The 20,088-nt window shown below is 44.4% G+C and overlaps 1 protein-coding gene across 1 annotated transcript in view; it reads left to right on the top strand.

Annotated features, from left to right (window-relative positions):
- Nucleotides 1-213: 213 nt before the first annotated feature.
- The window catches only part of LOC144797995 (mucin-3A-like), a 149,503-nt gene continuing 129,628 nt past the window's right edge, over nt 214-20,088 (top strand). Inside the window, exons 1-2 of the mRNA XM_078668791.1 lie at nt 214-301; nt 10,967-11,001. Coding sequence (XP_078524917.1) covers nt 214-301; nt 10,967-11,001 — 123 coding nt within the window. The remainder of the gene's footprint in view (nt 302-10,966; nt 11,002-20,088) is intronic.

The raw sequence follows: 20,088 nt of genomic DNA, 5'->3' as shown, positions 1-20,088 counted from the left end.
CACATGCCCAAGAGAGTGTCCGGAAGAGGACTGGAAGGGATGGACGCAACACCCACAAGAACCAGAAGTAACAGGAAGCATGAAAGATCGCAACGACCGGTCCAGTCACAGAAGAGAAGAAGACAGTGTCCAAAAGCCAGGACAAGACCAGAGGGAAACAGGCGGAGTGCATGCTGACTGGAGAAGCCTAGTCAGGAAGATAAGGACAGCGAGATGACCAGACCGTTTCGCGAAAAGAAAAAGGGGAAGAAGAAAGGAGTCATGTTGCACGGCGCCATCAAGAACAATAACATCCAGAAAGGTGAGGAGAGGTGTGACAAGTCTACACACCCACCAGAAGAAGAGGTGACACGCACCACAACACTGCGTACAGTGACCCACATGTCCAGGAGAACATTGATGGCACTAAGAACAGAACGGGCATCTATTTACAAGTCCCCCCGGATGACTGGTCGACTACAGGAGAGTACAGGCTGGACCATTGGTGACACCTACCTTTGGGATTGAGCGGAAGATTGGATGCGGAGAGCGCTCAGACGTCCGGCAGAAGAAAAATTGACCACTCCACACCAGCCCGTGGATATCCAAGGGGCAAGGGCCTCAGGGACACCGGTGGCAGAGGGTCCCGACAAGAGAGATGGATCCACCGCCATCTGTCCTGCACATCCTGGGAAGAAGAGGAACTTGTGCGCAAAGGCAGGAGTTAACAGCCACCCTACAGGTGGAGCCACGGACTGCGAAGTAGTAATCTCATCGCCTCCTCCATTCACACCCAGACTGTGGAGTTGGAGCAACGCTGCAGAGAACACCCTGCCCAGAGGAAACCTGAAGAAGAGGGCCTCCGGGTCATCTCGTGGCAGGAGAACACCCGCGAGAGAGGCGTCTCAGTGAGAGGGATGTCCTTCATCCACTCCCTCCTTTGCAATGTGAAGCCATGATGCCTACAAGGAAGAAACCCGACGGACTAGTAGAAGACAACCTCCATCAAGTCTACCATCTGGTCATCCTGTTCGGCGTCACCCCAAAAACAAGATCTCAATGGACTGAAGAACACACTGCCATGGCGCAAGTCCAGAAGAGCACGCCCACCGAGGACCAGAACGCCGAGCCCAAGAGAACGAACGTTTCAGCTGAAAGTTTCCACCGTCGTCATCTAGCAAGCAGCTGAAGAGACTCCTTCTAAAGTTAGGAGATTGCATATTTTTATGTTTTTCTCCCACAGGTTCGGACTTTGCGTTATCTCAACTTTTATTAAAGTTTGGGAGGAATGTAGTGTCCTGCAGGACACGTTCTAGTTGTTCACTGTGTAACCCCACACTTTACACCCACCCACCACTGGTGTCACGAGTCACGTGACCCAGTGAATAAAGAGGGCGGAACGCACGTGCTCTAGGCCCATTCACTAGCCCACTATCCTGGTGTCCGTGTCTCATTCGTCCACCATAATGCGGGCCTAGTGCCCAACACTACAACCGGCAATGTTCAAAAGATTTGGTTCTCCCAGCCAAGGTCGTGCGAGATGGCTTCAGGTAGTAGGGGTGAAGGGGGAGTCGAGCGCGGTCGCCTCCTCCTGCAGCACAGTGTCGGTGAGCGGCCCCCACACACCGCATGCACAGTTGTATCTCCAAAGGGCTGCTCAGAGCCCAGGATTGAGGGTGGAGTCCATAGGGAGCTGCCAGGTGGAACATCTAAGCATTAATAGAAGATGTAGCATCATTGAGAAGGAAGGCGATGGAGAATAGAAGAGTGTTTCATTTGTTAGCCCTTTTGCTGGAATTAAAATGCAGGATTTGCTTTTATGGGGAGCAGGGTGGCGTGCTTTGGTTCTGTTCCAAGGTCAGTGTTGTTGTGAATCTCAGATGCCACCCAACATATCGTGTACAACGATTGAAGTATTTAGCATTACACCTTTACCCCTAGTAGGGCCAGTACATTATTTTGAGGCTGGGCAATATTTAGAGGCTAAACCAAATTATGTAATTTTTTATATGTTCATGGCTGTGAATACACCATTATTTCGCTCAGTCTTCATGCTGTATACGGATTTTCAGAGATTATGAATTTCCTCACAAATATGTAAATTTGGGAGGACTGAGAGTCACTGTGAGGGAGGCAAGACATCCTTGCAATCGTGGGAAGTCGAACATTTAGAGCTCTCGAGTTTTATCATGTCAGGCCTTAGTTCTCCCGGCCATGGTTGTTATCTACATTTCCAGGGGTGAAAAGCACATCTGCAAGTATCAGAATAGAAAGAAAATTAATCTAGCAATGAAAAAATTACTCCCACATGGACCACTTTTAGAAGTTTCTAGAAACTTTGCATTGCCTCAAGGGTGAATGAGCACATTTTCTCATATAGTGATTGCAAAGTGAAATGCTTCTATGCACTCTCAATTTTTTGGTCAGATTAGAAAACAGAGAGGCAGGCACAAAGTATTTTTTTCCCAAGATCACACAATCCAATCAATGCGGAAGCTGGAATTTGTGTCACCACACCATGTGTTCAGAACATCAGTACAGTCCACAATGGGAAAGTGAAGGAATTTATCTTAACACTATCTCATTCTCTCCCCTCTTAAACACTGCCTTTACCCAGTTAGCCACTGGGATCTGGTGAATTAGAACAGTGATATGTTTCTCACAAGGAAACCTATAGATCTATGGCTAACTAAGTGTAAACATGTCAGTAAAGGTCCATAACAGAATGACCTCAATTGAGAACAAGATTGGACATTCATAAACAAATGGATGCTAGGGAGCACCGCTGCTGAGACCATAGTACATGCTAGGGCTCTTTGCTGCACTCACAGCATAATGAGCTTCTAGACACATGATACTACAGCAACTAACAAGAGGCAGCAGGGGACTCTTCCTTAAATGCAGCAGTCATCCTGGGGGCTTCAAACCTTGGAAGCACTTCAGAGAGATTTCTTGAACACAAGGTCATCCCAACTTTCACCACTAAAGGTTCTAAAGAAGGGTGTGTATATATATATATATATATATATATATATATATATATATATATATATATATATATATATATATATATATATATATATATATATATATATATATATATATATATATATATATGTATATATATATATATATATATTTATATATATATATATATATATATATATATATATATATATATATATATATTCACTGAAAAAACCATAGGTTATAGACCATATATAGTTAGGAATTAGCATTTAGAAAACCTTATTTTACTCACACAAAACCATTGAAATTCCATATATAGTTAGTTGCACTAACTATATATCGCGCACCCGCAATCCACTGCTGATGATGTCACATATTACATCATTCATGACATGGTCAGTGACATCACTGATGACATCACTGATGACATCTCAAATGACATCACTGATGACAACATCCAGTGACTGTATGTTTCTGTAAAGTTAAAATATGTCTTAGATATTGAAGAATGAGTGGATGTATAAGTGTCTGGATGAAGGATTTAGTAGGTGCGTGACTGACTGTATGAGTGAGTGATTAAATGTGTCTCACTGAATGCATGGGTTAGTGACTAAACTGTCTTAATTTGTGCATCATTATGTCTGTTGTGATGTAAACTGCTGCATGTGTTGATCATTAGCTATACGAGAGGCTATATGTGTTATTAATTGGTTGCCCAAGTATTTCTATGGGAGATTGAGTTTGTGTGGGGGTGGCTGGAAGGTGTGTGACTCTGTGCATAGATGTGTGAGCAGTTTATTCACTAGGTGTATGAGTTCAAGAGTGCATGTGGAAACAGCTACATGGGCAGTTGACTGTGTGCATGAGTGTATTGATGAGTGAATGGATATCTCAATGCTACATGTCATAGTAAGTACATATGTAAAACACAGTACATGTGAGAGTTGGCATATATAAATAACTGTGCATGAGAGCCACTGAGTGAGTGGTTGTATCGATCATTGTGAACTTGTATCAGGGATTGTATAAGAGAGTAAATATGTGTTAGTATATGTTTCAATAAGTAAGGTGTGTATAACTGTATACTTGAAGAAATGGAGGTGAGATTGTTTCTTTGCATGACTGACTGGGTGTGTGAGTAACTCCATGGATGAGTGGCAGTGTGTGAGTGTCTGTATACACTGAGTGTATCTAAGGTTATATTAGAGTCTGAAGAGGTTTATCGTATTAGCACAAGAATGATGCCAAATGAGACGTCATCAGTGATGTCATCAGTGATGTCATTTGAGATGTCATCAGTGATGTCATCAGTGATGTCACTGACCATGTCATGAATGATGTAATATGTGACATCATCAGCAGTGGATTGCGGGTGCGCGATATATAGTTAGTGCAACTAACTATATATGGAATTTCAATGGTTTTGTGTGAGTAAAATAAGGTTTTCTAAATGCTAATTCCTAACTATATATGGTCTATAACCTATGGTTTTTTCAGTGAATTTTCAAGGTTTTGTAAATGCTAATTCCTAACTATATATGGTCTATAACCTATGGTTTTTTCTGTGAATTTCATTGGTTTTTTAACAGCTAATATCTGTAGCTGTAAAATGTATTCTTCTTTAAATCCAAAAATATATTTTATATGTTTATGAATAATTTTTTTTTTTAATATTTTTTTTTCTTCGTTCCCGCTTCGCGAATCGGGAAGCTTCCCGTTAGCTGACCTTGATGCCGCGAAATAGACCGCGAGCCGGTAAACGTTTCTTTACCGCAAGTGCCGCGTTAGAAAACAACATCGTGACGCCTCCCGTCCGCATGACGTTTCACGTTGTCGCGTGATACGTCATATGACGTGCTACGTTAGCGAACTGGTACGCGAAGCGAGTCGCAAAGCGCAGGTTTCTGGAAGCAAACCGGGAGGCCCTGCAAAGCGCTTAACGTAAACACAGCAAGTCATGTGACTTGGTAATAACACTTTTCATTGGTTCATTTCACTTTTGGTTTCCTAATGATGTAAGACTAGGTCATATAATCTAAAATGAACACTTTTGATTGGTTGAGAACTCTTGTTTTTCCCAAATGATGAAAATCCCTCCTTCTTTCCTCACTCTGACTTTCATCATTGTGAGAGAAAGACCCTTTGTGATCACTGAGCAATGGCTTCTTTAGTAGCTTCAGCTGGTGCTTCCCCACCACCTCCACCACATCCAAGGAAGAGTGGACCACCTGCTCAAGTTGTAATTCAACAAGAAGAAGAAGAAGAGGAACAGGAGGACGAGCACGAAGAGAGGCAGTTTTTGCCTGAGCAGCCCAGGACGTCTCACCGGAAAGAAAACTTCATTTGGCAATTTTTTAAAATTCCCAAAGGTCAGAAAAAAGTAAATGCAAGATACGTAACTTGCCTTATATGTCAAGATAGACTGTCCAGAGGGACCGACAAAAAATACAGTTTCGGAAACTACACAATGCATCGCCATATGACTAGGTGGCATCCTAACAACTACAGTGCTGCACAGTTTCGGAACGACCTAGATAATCTCCCTATTATGGCCAGAAGATCTGTTGTACCGGAAGTAACGGGACCAGAGGGCAGGGAGATGGTGCCAAATATACAAATGAGATTTGGTGATGTAAAACACATCTGCGCATTTTGCGATGGATTCATTTCCTACGGAGAAAAAAGCATCACTCTGATCAACAGAGCTATTGACTATCATATGCAAGTTTGTCCGAAACGCCCAAAATAATAAATACTTCTTTTTTTTGTTTTGTTGCTCCTGTTGAGCCCTTTACAATGAATCGTTTTCATTGCCCCCTCCAAGAAAAACCCAAAAAAATATAAAACTGTTCCGAAAAATTCAAAAACAGTAAAAAAATGTTCAGAAAAATAAAAAAAAAGTTCTTTTCAGAACTACCTCCCCGTTATTAAAAAATTGGTACAATATTTGGAACTGTGCCAACCTCTATTTCTCTTAGTTCGCTTCCTAGTTCGCTCGCTGGTACGCGAACCGGAAGCGAACCAAAAACAGTAAGTATAAGGGAAGGAAACAGACACTTATGTTAAAAGAAACACAGCTATAAGGGAGTAAACTAGAGATACCATTACCCGTAATCCACTGCTGATGATGTCACATATTACATCATTCATGACATGCTCAGTGACATCATCAGCAGAGGATTGCGGGTTTTTTGGCAACATGCCTTATCCACGGTTTAATAACGCTGCCTTTTGCTTTATATAAGTTTTCAAATTGTATGAAATATATACCAATAGGTCGTTATGAACCTTTAGGTAGTGCTTTTCTTCATGAGGTCTGGTCGCTTCCATACACATACAGATGTTTCAAAGATGATCAAGAAGTTTATCTGAATGGAGAGGAATGCACTGAGACGCCAGATCATTCACTAATGTGTAGGCACATACAGTTACACGGTTCATGCAACAAACACCGACCAAATATGGCTTGCGTGTTGCAAGGCACGCCAGTTCCTGCTATCATCCCCACGTTCAAGTTGTTGGAAAATGGTAGTTATTTGATGCTCAATAATGAAGATTGTTCTGAGTTAATTAAAAGTATTCCTTTTATCGTAACAGTAAGTGAACGGGTTATTTGCTGCAGAAATGTTCTATTTCCTCCCACACATGAACATAGGGAGTTTTCAATCTGGCCACAAATACCAACCTTGGGACACGTTTCAACGGCATGGCAAGAATAAGAGCTCTTTTGTCTCAGAGAGAGGTGGCCTTGAGTTCGGCCCGTGAAACTTTCGTACTTCACATAGCGAACACCCATACAGAGGTGCACACCCTTTTCAATTAAGATTTGCCTTTCAATTTCAGCAACATGTTTCCGACTATCTTTAACGCATCCTCCACAAAGTCCCTGGCACACTTTTTTAAAGTTGTTACCAGTGGTCTCGTGACTTCATTTGAGAAAATCTTTGGAGTCATCCCTGCTTCCTTTCATTGTATTTTCTGCACTCTGGTTCGTAGATTGGCATTTTTACTTGCATTACCAGCGGACGCTCTTGTGCTTTTTTACATTTTTAAATATGGATGTCCCTCCTATGCAACCTCCGACCCTGCAGCTGCTGACACTGTTCCGCAATCGCATGCTAGAATATTATGGCACAATGCCGTTGGCGATATTAAGCACGGCATATGGATTATCTTTTCGGTTCTCCTACTTCACCTGTGTCCAGCCTGTATTTCACTGCCTGACCTGTGATTTCGATTGGGCCATTGATTTGTGTCTCTGCGGAGCGGTTTCTCCTGACGTCGACTTTAATCAGCTGATGACTCCTATCATTACTCACGAGTTGGTTTGTCCTGGCGAAAGGATTATGGCTGTGGCATTGATGCATGGACTACTTGGTCCCTGGAATTTACTGGCGGCAGCACAGTCTTTCTTGGAACAGAGCTTTCTTGAAAACCCACCGAGCTGTCCTCTGATGGTGATAGAGGATCCGGTGCTGGGAGAGCACGTATGTTCTTTTCCGCTTTTAAATTGGATGGCTGAACTGTTTTCGGATGAAGACGGTGACTTCCTATTGGAGGCTGTTGCAGCTTATTTTGCATACACAGTTATGTCATAGACCTTTTTCATGTTTGATATGCTGAGTACTAGCATTTCATTGACAATTCATTGACTTATTTGTCAAGTTTTTATTATTTACCTTGCCTATTGGCTTAAGACTCGATAAAGTACTTGGCTGTTTTATTTTTCTTTAGCATTAAATTTTCCTAGTTTTTAATGCTTTACCTTGCGGACCGTCCACATATAAACTTGCAATCTGCTCTCATGAGATGGCACTTCTATTATCTTATTCAGTTCGTTTCCGGATCATGAGGAGGTGTCATCTAGGTCCTGGATATCTTTACACCGTGTTAAGTTAGCATGGGCTCATTACCGGTTTAAACGCCATTTTTCCTTTTTTGCAACTTCTGCACACGACACTTAGTTGTTGCTTTAGCTTTCCACCTAGTAGTTCATCGTGGTTTACATGAGAATAATATGTTATTGGTCTACTATCTGCTTTACTTGTTAAACTATATCTGTACAGCGAGTGCTAAAGTTTCAAGAACAACACGATACAGAATTGTTATGAGGTCTGATCTCCACGACTTCATACTCATAACATAAGTGCAACTTCTGCCAATTCTGGGCATGAGGCGGGTTTTATATTGCTTTGCCGAACACACATACACAACAGTTGATGCGGTTCACATGAAGAGAGAGCTGGTGTATGCTGATGTGATTCCTTCAAATCTAAGACACTAAAGTATGGGCACGCCCTAAACCAACACAAAGAGACCTTCTTAGCAAATAATATAATATGTGTATTAGGGAGGGTGAGATATAAGCAGCCGCGGGCCGTGGAGGGAGTTACGATGGGGCAGGGAGGCGGGGAGGGGGAGAAGCAGGGTGGAGCCCTCTCTACCTTGCCCCTCCCCCTCCCCGCCTCCCTGCCCCACCGTAACTCCCTCCACGGCCCGCGGCTGCTTATAAGTGTTGCTAACTCTTATTCATTTACAGCATGTTAACATACTGTCACCATTCGCTTTTTATGTACTAGTAACTATGCTGGTAATTTTGCTACTGATAATATGTGTACTTGTATTCTCCACCCTGCTTCTCCCCCTCCCCGCCTCCCTGCCTCACCGTAACTCCCTCCACGGCCCGCGGCTGCTTATAAGTGTTGCTAACTCTTATTCATTTACAGCATGTTAACATACTATCACCATTCACTTTTTATGTACTAGTAACTATGCTGGTAATTTTGCTACTGATAATATGTGTACTTTTATTATCTAAGGTACTACGCCTGAGAAGACGGCATTAGTAAATAAACATTTCAAATACACATCTGTTCTTCTTAACTCCATGTTCTGGTTTCTAAGAAATCTATAACGACCGACTGTTCATGAGTTCCACGTATCCTGAGGTACTATAAGTTCATATTCTGGATTGTCTAAACATTGAGAGTTTGTTATATCCAATGTGACACTGTACCTAGCTTGCTAAGGAGTTTTTGATTACTAACGTGAGTTTTGGGACACCCTAATTCGCCGAGGTTCCAATCCTCTGTCCACAGTTCTGTGTGAGAACAGAAACCCTGCGACAGGGGCACCCCCGACCCTTGCTGGAGCTTCATCACACTTGCGATACAACTCCAGCAATGCGCCACCTTTACGGCACAGATACATCACGCATCTGTGCTGTTTTTGCCCCATGATGCGCCGCATTGTAAATGCAGCACACCATAGGTGACGGAACAGCGGCACAAAATGACTAACACATCCCTGGTGATGCGCCAGTCATCATAAATGTATCCCTATGCTTCTTATCTTGTTAGAGATGAACCGCCATATGTATCATCAAAGTTATTTGCATTTCCTAAATAGCGAACTTTAAGGAATAAATAGCGATTCTTTACCATTCCTAGTTTGCGATGAGCTATTTGCTAATTAGCCGAATGTAGCCCAATGAAGCCCAATGTAGCCCAATGTAGCCCAAAGATGGCCGCCAGACACACAAAAAAACAAATGTAGCCCAAATATCAGCCAGATGTAGCCCAACTATAGCCCAGTGACAGAATGACCAATCAGCTTCGCAAACCTCCGTTACGCGAAGCGGAGCGCTGTTACAGATATATATCTTTTTTTGAACGTTAATTTCTCAAAATCCACTGGAGCACATATATTGAGACCTAGCAAAGGCACATCGGGCTACCAGTCCCTAATATTTTGCCAAGTTTCGTGCAAATCCATTCAGCCGTTCAATTATTATTATTATTATTTTTTTTTGCCCCGCGGGGCCCTTTTAAAACCTCCACATCAAACCTAGGGGGTCAGCGAGGATCTACTATGCCCCCTTATAGTTATTTCCCCCTTTGTTTTGACCTCCTCTTGTCTCTCGATCCTACCGAGAGACAAGATGGCGGCCGCTACGGACTGTTTGGAATGTTGACAGACGCCGGAGAACCAATCAGCTTCGCTTCACAAAGCTCCGTTGCGCGAAAAGTCCGCGAACCAGTGCGCTGCCCGGTCCGCTGTTACAGATATATATCTTTTTTTAAACGTTAATTTCTCAAAATCCACTGGAGCACATATATTGAGACCTACAAAAGGCACATCGGGCTACCAGTCCCTACAATTTTGCCAAGTTTCGTGCAAATCCATTCAGCCGTTCGGGCTAAAAGTGAGGCCAACCGCCCTATGGAAAACTCAATGTTAAAAACACGTTTTGGGACCCCCCTTTTTTCTCGCCCCCACTGGACGAACCCCCCCCAAATTTTCAAGGGCTGCTCAGAAACAAAATGTGCCATTTTCCTGAAAATTTCAGCCAATTCCGTCCACAAACGCCAAAGTTATTAGACATAGAATTTTCAAAAAACCCATAGAGAAAAAATCCTAACTATATATACCTACTGGCGACCGCCAGTAGGTAATATATATATATATATATATATATATATATATATATATATATATATATATATGTGCAATCATTCTGCAAAGAATAGATGTATGCACGGTTAGATGTGAAAGATAGAGTAAAAATCGAACTATTGATTTATAATAAAGTACCATAATCCCCACCCTTAATTCCCCCCAAAGTTCACAGATGCCTGTGGGTGTTCGACCCCCTGTTTCTTTACACTCCCACAGCCACCTCTCCACACTTCTCACCCTCTTTTCAACTCCCCGCCTGTCCTTCCAGGACCCTCCATCCTTTGCCTCTCCATGTTCCCCTTCAAGCCCACGCTTCCTCCCTGCACTTCCGGGTTTCTTCTATTCTCCCATATGCAGGCATGTTTCTAGAGGATTAGGGGCCAGTTAAGTATCCAGGAACAGGCAGAGAGGATCCCCATAAGCAGCACTCATTGTCCATGTGCAGAGCATAGAGGAGAGCTATGATACCCTTGTCATTGTGGTGTGACTTCAGAAGTTCTTGTGTTTGTCCTTTGAGGTTCTACAGAACTGCAAGTAACATTCTCTTTTTTATCCGCAGTCAAGATCACCGTCAGCATCGATGTGACCGTCCAGGTGACAAACAAGGTTTACAACTCGAGCCTGTTGAACAAAAGCAGCTGGTATTACAGATCTTTTGAGACAGCACATGCCACCTCCATCCATAGGGGCCCTGCTAAGGGTTGCTCGCTATCCGATACAAAACTGGGGGTGCCATACTAAGATGATCTGTGGATGCTAACGAGATTTAGGAAGGGCAGTGTATCTGCAAGGAGTCAGCAGATGGGGTCTGCTTAAAACCACGCTCTGCAGAAGGCAGACATTTATTGGCCTCACTGAAAGATTTGAAACTCTCCAGCCCACTGAAGATGGTTTTCTGCCTCCAAAATGGAACTGTGGCTCCTGGGTGTAGGCAACAATAAAATACGGACAGATATACAAATATTTCGCCTCTATTGTTTGCCACCATTATCTTACTTTGCAAACCAATCGATGAACCCTATAGGTTGGTTTGCAAAATACCGATTCAGATGGGTCACTCAATGACCTGTGTAATTGAACTTATTCATGGAGGTCATAAATTGTGACTCCTTTGAAATTGCTGCATTCTCAGAGATGGTGACCTGCAAGATTCAAAAGCCAATAATCCTTGTGAAAGTATTTAAAAAAGCAACCAGATGTTCTTAAAGGATACTGTCTACTCCCCCTGAAGTTGTCATCCCAACTCCCAAAGGGGAAGGGGATCAAAAGGAAACCTTTCACCCTTGTGAATCAGTTACCACCCCAACTTGGGAGTGGGTAACTCATCAATGGGATTGCAGTTGCAAAGTATTGAGACAGAGGGTACCGAATCGCAATTTCGAAAAGACACCCACAAAACGCTCCTTCTAAATTGTGATTTGGTGTCCATTTCCAAACCTATTTTATGATTTGGTGAAACTTTACTGACTCCTAAAACAGGTTTAGTACTCACAAAATAACTGCTGAAAAGTTTAGTACATCAGGCCCTTACCTCGGTACCTAGGAGATATTTTCCATGCAGACACCACCCACTTCATTGGCAACAAAGCTGTTGCATATTAGAAGATAGGTAACGCAAAATGTTATCATCTTTTAAAAGCTTTGCCACGCTTTCACATTGGCACTCTTTCCATATCCTCCCAAATGCGTTCATCATGCGTTCATACACCCAGAACTACGGTTGCTAACGAGCAGATGTATCTGGAAGAAGTGAACAACACACCTCTGTCCAAACATCTTATAAACCTGTGACTTCTGCCTGTGTGGACTTTTTAGAGTGGTCCAGATCTGGTACTGTGGCTGCACAGGGCACTACTAGTGCTCTGTAGATGATACATGCCTAATGCATTATTGTCCATTGTTCCCAGAGAGGCCTTCATTCTTCCCTACTCAAAAAGCCCTATGTGGACCTGCAGTCATTTTCAGGTGCTAGACTATTGATTATCTCGCTCTACATCGACCCCACCCAAACTGGTAAGGGGGCAAAGAGAATGATGGCAAATAGATAACAAAAACAAAAGACAAGCTAACATCGTTAGACAACTGAGCATTCTAGGATGCCTATTTTTGCTGGTTGTAAGATATGCAGTATAGGGTAAAGAGGAGTGTTTTTGTACACCCTACATTGCCCCTTTAATATTTTTATTAGCCTGGTGCTAGGAACCTTGATGCCTACTTCACCCCCAAAAAAGCTATAAGTACATGTGGGAAATGGTATATTCCATTAGTATATAGTCTATAACTGCACCCCACTTGCCTCCCTTGAAAGAGGTTGGCTTGTTCTCCCATGACAGCCATACCTTTGGGCTCCTGCAACACACTTCCCATTTACAGTGTGCTCTGGTACAAAGGTGGGCAGGAACAATACTTAGATGCCCGCTTCATGGATATGATGGACAACGAGGGACAGATTAGTTTGAAACTAAACTTTCTGCTTGGTCACACACTGTTTTCTGTGATTGTTCCTTTATGACAGTGGTTTTTAATCTTTAGACTTCTGTGGATCCCCCGAATCAGTACTGGAAGCCGGGGACCCAGGCCTAAGCAAATTGGTTTAAACCATGAGGAGCAGCACAAAAATAGAGTAACAAGTGTATGAATCAAAGATATATACAAATAAAGAAATATTTTATTCAAATCACTAGCAAAAAAACACAAACATCGAAACCGTAAATTTAAATAGCATGTTGAAGCTTTTAACACATGACTTTATTTTTAAAAGACAAAGGGCCAGATGTATAAAACTATTTTGCGTTTGCAAACGGTGCGCATTCCAAAATTTGTCCGTTTGAGAGTGCAAAACAGTCTTTCCTTATATATGAACAGCTTTGTAGTCACAATTTAGGTAATCGCAATTTTTAGCAATTACCTATATTACGAATGCAAATAGGGAATCGCAATTTGCGAATCCTAATGCACATGTAAGAAGCCTTTCCTAAATGCGAACTGTGCATGTAGAAAACTCTATTACCATAAACTTCTAGTTGATGGTAACCATATGCAAACAAAAAACTGCATTTTCAAAGTGCCACGTAGCACACACATGCCTCTAGGGGTGTGCTTTTTTAAATGTGCACACTTTCTTTTGTTGGGGTGCTTCAGGGGGGCCTTAGGCCCCAGGGCACCCCTTGCTTTGCCTTAGCTAATTTGTGATTACCAATTTGGTAATCGCAATTTAGCTAAAGCAAAACCATTTACACCGAACAAATTGAGTAATATTACCTAATAGTGATAAGCTATTTACCGAATCGCTATTAGGTAATATTAAGGAATCGCAAAATCTTTGGTGATTCCCACATACATAGCATTTTGCGATTACCAAATAGCGATTCAGTAAAAATCGCTATTTGAGAACCGCAAAATGCTTTTTGGATACATCTGGCCCAAAGTGGTGTGCTCGACCCTAGCATGACACGTTGTCTTTTTTGCGTCCAATGCACTCTCTTTTTGTGGGCACATATAATTCTTCAATTGAGGCCACCAATCATCCCTACTTAATTCTGTTTGCTGTACTTGCACTGTTCCATTGAATCAAGCTAAGAATACCAACTTCATTTTTGTCCTCCATTTTTAGGTCTCGGCTATTATATCCCGCAGGGATTAATAGCCGAGTGTATAGAAGGCGAAACAAACTCTTGAACAAGGACGGATTACTTGCAGTTCATGTGATGCACTCGTGTGAGACGCGCGTGCACAAACCCATCAACCTCGCACCGCAATGGAATGCTGCCTCCCCCACCCCCCCGCCATCAGACTTCATTGCAATGCGCTCCCGCCCCGCCCCCCCCTACAGCAATGCCAAGACCTTGGTTTTTAGGTCTCGTGACCTACAATGCGCGCAAGCGCATTGAAGGAGCGAGAATTCAAGTGCTCGAAATCCTCGTCAAACCAAGGGCTTCATTCCTTGCGGTTTTCTTGAAGTTTACGTGGCCACAGGCACGCGCTTTTGGGCCATAAACTCTGTTCCCCACAGCCTTACATTAATTTCTCCTCCCCCTCCCCAGCCAGCTTCCCCAGGCCGTAGCAGCACTCCTCCCACACCAGCACCTCCCCTCTCTCCCCCAAACACAGCCTTTACTTTAATTTCTCCTCCCCCTCCCCAGCCATGCCGAATTCTCCTCCCACCTCCCACGGCCGTCCTTTCTGCCCGCACGAGCCTTCTCTTCTCTCTGCTCTCCCCTCAGGCGCCGTGACATACTTCAAAGGCTTATCACTTCTCACGGCCGCAGGCCGTGCAACCAGTGCACTTCAGTTGGTGCGCAGCCCCCCTCCCAGCACTGCCTTGTTACTCTCGGCAGCCAACTTTCGTTTCATGGTGGAACAAACCTCACTGATAACTATCGTCTATTGTAGCGAACAACACCAGGTTCAACCTGTGACTTCAGGCGCTACACGCATCTTTGCAGGGTGTGTGCACAACCTAACGCCATTTTTTGTAGCTACCTTTACGAGTATCATTGGGTATTACGACCCTGTCTACGTGCCTTGAAGTAGTATCCTGATGGCTTAAGGCGCTTGCTCACTAGTCCGCACTCGATGCACTCTCTTATCTTCTCCTTCCTGCTACCCAGGCTCCGCATTTCACCCATTGAAATAACTTTAGAGCAGCATAAAAGGGTATACAAACAAAGTAATGTAACTAAACAGAACATATATTCTTAACTAAATGTGGCATATACATGGATAATATATGGAACGTATGTAAGCATAACATACCATATGTAGAGTGCAGAGTGCAGATTCAGAGTGCAGTGTGCAGATTGTGAGTGCAGATTGTGAGTGCAGATTGTGAGTGCAGACTGTGAGTGCAGATTGAGAGTGCATATTCAGAGTGCAGATTCAGAGTGCAGAGTGCAGATTCAGAGTGCAGATTCAGAGTGCAGAGTGCAGATTCAGAGTGCAGAGTGCAGATTTAGAGTGCAGCCTGTGAGTGCAGAGTGCAGATTCAGAGTGCAGATTCAGAGTGCAGATGCAGATTCAGAGTGCAGATGCAGATTCAGAGTGCAGATGCAGATTCAGAGTGCAGATGCAGATTCAGAGTGCAGATTCAGAGTGCAGATTCAGAGTGCAGAGTGCAGATTCCGAGTGCAGATTCAGAGTGCAGAGTGCAGATTCAGAGTGCAGAGTGCAGATTCAGAGTGCAGAGTTCAGATTCAGAGTGCAGATTCAGAGTGCAGATTCAGAGTGCAGAGTGCAGATTCAGAGTGCAGTGTGCAGATTGTGAGTGCAGATTGTGAGTGCAGATTGTGAGTGCAGACTGTGAGTGCAGATTGAGAGTGCATATTCAGAGTGCAGATTCAGAGTGCAGAGTGCAGATTCAGAGTGCAGATTCAGAGTGCAGAGTGCAGATTCAGAGTGCAGTGTGCAGATTTAGAGTGCAGCCTGTGAGTGCAGAGTGCAGATTAAGAGTGCAGATTCAGAGTGCAGATTCAGAGTGGAGATTCAGAGTGCAGATGCAGATTCAGAGTGCAGAGTGCAGAGTGCAGATTCAGAGTGCAGATTCAGAGTGCAGATTCAGAGTGCAGAGTGCAGATTCAGAGTGCAGATTCAGAGTGCAGATTCAGAGTGCAGATTCAGAGTGGAGATTCAGAGTGCAGATTCAGAGTGCAGATTCAGAGTGCAGAGTGCAGATTCAGAGTGCAGAGCGCAGATTCAGAGTGCAGAGTGCAGATTCAGAGTGCAGAGTGCAGATTCAGAGTGCAGATGCAGATTCAGAGTGCAGATTCAGAGTGCAGAGTGCAGATTCAGAGTGCAGATTCAGAGTGCAGAGTGCAGAGTGCAGATTCAGAGTGCAGAGTGCAGATTCAGAGTGCAGATTCAGAGTGCAGATTCAGAGTGCAGAGTGCAGATTCAGAGTGCAGATTCAGAGTGCAGAGTGCAGATTCAGAGTGCAGATTCAGAGTGCAGATTCAGAGTGCAGAGTGCAGATTCAGAGTGCAGATTCAGAGTGCAGAGTGCAGATTCAGAGTGCAGAGTGCAGATTCAGAGTGCAGATTCAGAGTGCAGAGTGCAGATTCAGAGTGCAGATTCAGAGTGAAGCTTCAAAGTGCAGATGCAGATTCAGAGTGCAGATTCAGAGTGCAGAGTGCAGATTCAGAGTGCAGATTCAGAGTGCAGATTCAGAGTGCAGAGTGCAGATTCAGAGTGCAGATTCAGAGTGCAGAGTGCAGATTCAGAGTGCAGATTCAGAGTGCAGATTCAGAGTGCAGATTCAGAGTGGAGATTCAGAGTGCAGATTCAGAGTGCAGATTCAGAGTGCAGAGTGCAGATTCAGAGTGCAGAGCGCAGATTCAGAGTGCAGAGTGCAGATTCAGAGTGCAGATTCAGAGTGCAGATTCAGAGTGCAGAGTGCAGATTCAGAGTGCAGTTGCAGAGTGCAGTTGCAGAGTGCAGTTGCAGAGTGCAGATTCAGAGTGCAGATTCAGAGTGCAGAGTGCAGATTCGGAGTGCAGATTCAGAGTGCAGAGTGCAGATTCAGAGTGCAGATTCAGAGTGCAGATTCAGAGTGCAGATTCAGAGTGCAGAGTGCAGATTCAGAGTGCAGATTCAGAGTGCAGATTCAGAGTGCAGAGTGCAGATTCAGAGTGCAGTTTCAGAGTGCAGAGTGCAGATTCAGAGTGCAGATTCAGAGTGCAGAGTGCAGATTCAGAGTGCAGATTCAGAGTACAGATTCAGAGTGCAGAGTGCAGATTCAGAGTGCAGAGTGCAGATTCAGAGTGCAGAGTGCAGATTCAGAGTGCAGATTCAGAGTGCAGATTCAGAGTGCAGATTCAGAGTGCAGAGTGCAGATTCAGAGTGCAGATTCAGAGTGCAGATTCAGAGTGCAGAGTGCAGATTCAGAGTGCAGATTCAGAGTGCAGAGTGCAGATTCAGAGTGCAGATTCAGAGTGCAGAGTGCAGATTCAGAGTGCAGAGTGCAGATTCAGAGTGCAGAGTGCAGATTCAGAGTGCAGAGTGCAGATTCAGAGTGCAGATTCAGAGTGCAGATTCAGAGTGCAGAGTGCAGATTCAAAGTGCAGATTCAGAGTGCAGATTCAGAGTGCAGATTCAGAGTGCAGAGTGCAGATTCAGAGTGCAGATTCAGAGTGCAGATTCAGAGTGCAGAGTGCAGATTCAGAGTGCAGAGTGCAGATTCAGAGTGCAGAGTGCAGAGTGCAGATTCAGAGTGCAGAGTGCAGATTCAGAGTGCAGAGTGCAGATTCAGAGTGCAGAGTGCAGATTCAGAGTGCAGATTCAGAGTGCAGAGTGCAGATTCAGAGTGCAGAGTGCAGATTCAGAGTGCAGATTCAGAGTGCAGATTCAGAGTGCAGATTCAGAGTGCAGAGTGCAGAGTGCAGAGTGCAGTTGCAGAGTGCAGTTGCAGAGTGCAGTTGCAGAGTGCAGTTGCAGAGTGCACTCAGCAGCACCACCACAGCATCACTCAGCAGCACCACAGCATCACTCAGCACCACCACAGCACCACTCAGCACCACCACAGCACCACTCAGCGCAATCCCAGCATCACTCAGCACCACCACAGCATCACTCAGCACCACCACAGCATCACTCAGCACCACCACAGCATCAATCTGTGCAACCATTCAACAACAACTGGTTCAATTATGTTCTCTCAATGTTTCAAGCTTTATTACAAATGTCACAAAAAGATGTTATTCTTATTTCACTTCTGTTCTTGGATTTTCATCACAATAAAATACACTGAACATATCTTCACAAACGTTATTTACAAAAGTTTAAGCTATTGCCAATATAAATTACAATCACTTTTATTTAAGTATTAATTATTTTAAAAAATTAAAAGCCGTTGCTATTTGTAATATCAATACATCTAAGTCACGTAAATACAAAACATGTTGCATTACAAATGCTATAGTCGTCACATGTGCGAAAGTTATAACTATTGGCATTGAAAATGACAAAGCTATTAATTTAGCTATTTTCAAAATCAACACATAAATAAAAAAATTGTCATTTACAAGACCAATAGCTCAAACTTTCATAATGCGAGACCTATTGCATTGCAAATGCTTGTTTTTCAGGGTGCAGCTGCCGGGTGACTTTCAGTTTGTCAAATGCGGCTCAGGTCACTCCCTCCGTCCCACGACATCGCGCACGCCATCAGACTTCATTGCAATGCGCTCCCGCCCGCCCCCCCACAGCAATGCCAAGAGCTTGTTTTTTTTTTTGCTTTCCTCCTCCCTCCTCGTGTTCGGAGCCCTCTCCAACCTAGAAGCACAAACGCAGCTATGGATTTCTCACAGAGGAGAGCCAACGCTGAGACCTCGCACTGCAAATCCACTCCCCCTACAGCACTCACACATTGCCTGCCTCAGTTTACTTTGGCAGCGCCGGCAACATTTTCAGATCATTAACCTTTCCCCCTCTGCTGATCCTTTCAACAATGTGCAGTGCTATGTGGCTTACCGCCGCTTTAAATTTGCCCTGTTTCCTTCTGATCCTCAGCATAGCACCCACTCTGTACCCTAATCCCCTCTTATAAAATTTGAGGCTCCTCGAAAGAGTCTGTCTTGATGCTGCCTTAAACTTTGTATACAGAACTGAAGTGTACATCACCCCAGCGGAGTAACACGGGTCACCTGCAGAGCGGCAGGCGCCACCCTTCAGGGGCCCACTAACCCATCATTAGGACAGTGAGTATCTGCGAGGTATGGTGGTCCTCTTAGCATTCTGCGGGGTAGGGGGCATTATTTGCATTAGTCACTGCATCTGCCACGTGGAACACCTACAGCTAGTCCTAGCTGTTTTGGACAGCGCTTTGCATGCTGGGACTCGTATTCTATCACCAGTTTCCGCAATAGGTTAAATTAAAAAAAATCACAGCATTCAGTGCAGTTGGTCAAATGACTAGGCTCATTAAGTCTCCCGACGGCTTAAGTTACACCTGCCTCGACAAGAGGCGTCTACTTCAGTGGTCAAGCGCTTCCTCATGCTGATCCCTCACCCACCCCCCACAGGCATCATCTCTCTCCCATATGGATCGCCCTTTTCGTGCCTTACCAAAACACCACCCTTTGTACCAACCTACAGAGCGCCTAACCCTTCTCTCCGAAAAGGTACTCACTAGCTCCCTATCTCGTTCATAGAACACCCATCGCTCCTCTGGCTTAGAGCACCCTCGAGGATTACCGCCGGATTCCTTTACCAAAGCATCCCGTGCACTCACTCCCCGAGTCCCATCCCTTCCCTGTGTACTCAATCACCGTGTGTCCATTATTTATTTCCCTGTGTACTCACCCACAAAGAGTTCATTCTTTCCCTCCTTAGGGAACACTCTAGCCCCCTGTGGGATTACCCTCTCCTTCCTTTGAAGCGTACCCCCACCCTTAATGTTAGGGACACCCGTGCCACAGCAGGCTCTCTATCTGCAATCTCAGCCCCCTTCGAGCACCCTCCAACTTGTCCACAGAGTGCCTCGATCTCTTCCTGAGATTGAACGCTTTAGTTCTCGGGCACTGCTCTCAAACCCCATCCCCACTCCCCTTCTCCTCTCAGCCCTCCCTCATCCTCCTTTATCCCAGCCACCCAGTCTGGCTGTCGCCCCATCCCCACTCCCCTTCTCCTCTCAGCCCTCCCTCATCCTCCTTTATCCCAGCCACCCAGTCTGGCTGTCGCCCCATCCCC

The sequence above is a fragment of the Lissotriton helveticus genome, chromosome 12, assembly GCF_964261635.1.
Source record: "Lissotriton helveticus chromosome 12, aLisHel1.1, whole genome shotgun sequence".
NCBI lineage: Eukaryota > Metazoa > Chordata > Amphibia > Caudata > Salamandridae > Lissotriton > Lissotriton helveticus.
Note: the sequence above shows the minus strand (reverse complement) of the source record. Positions and strands in the feature narration are given on the sequence as shown.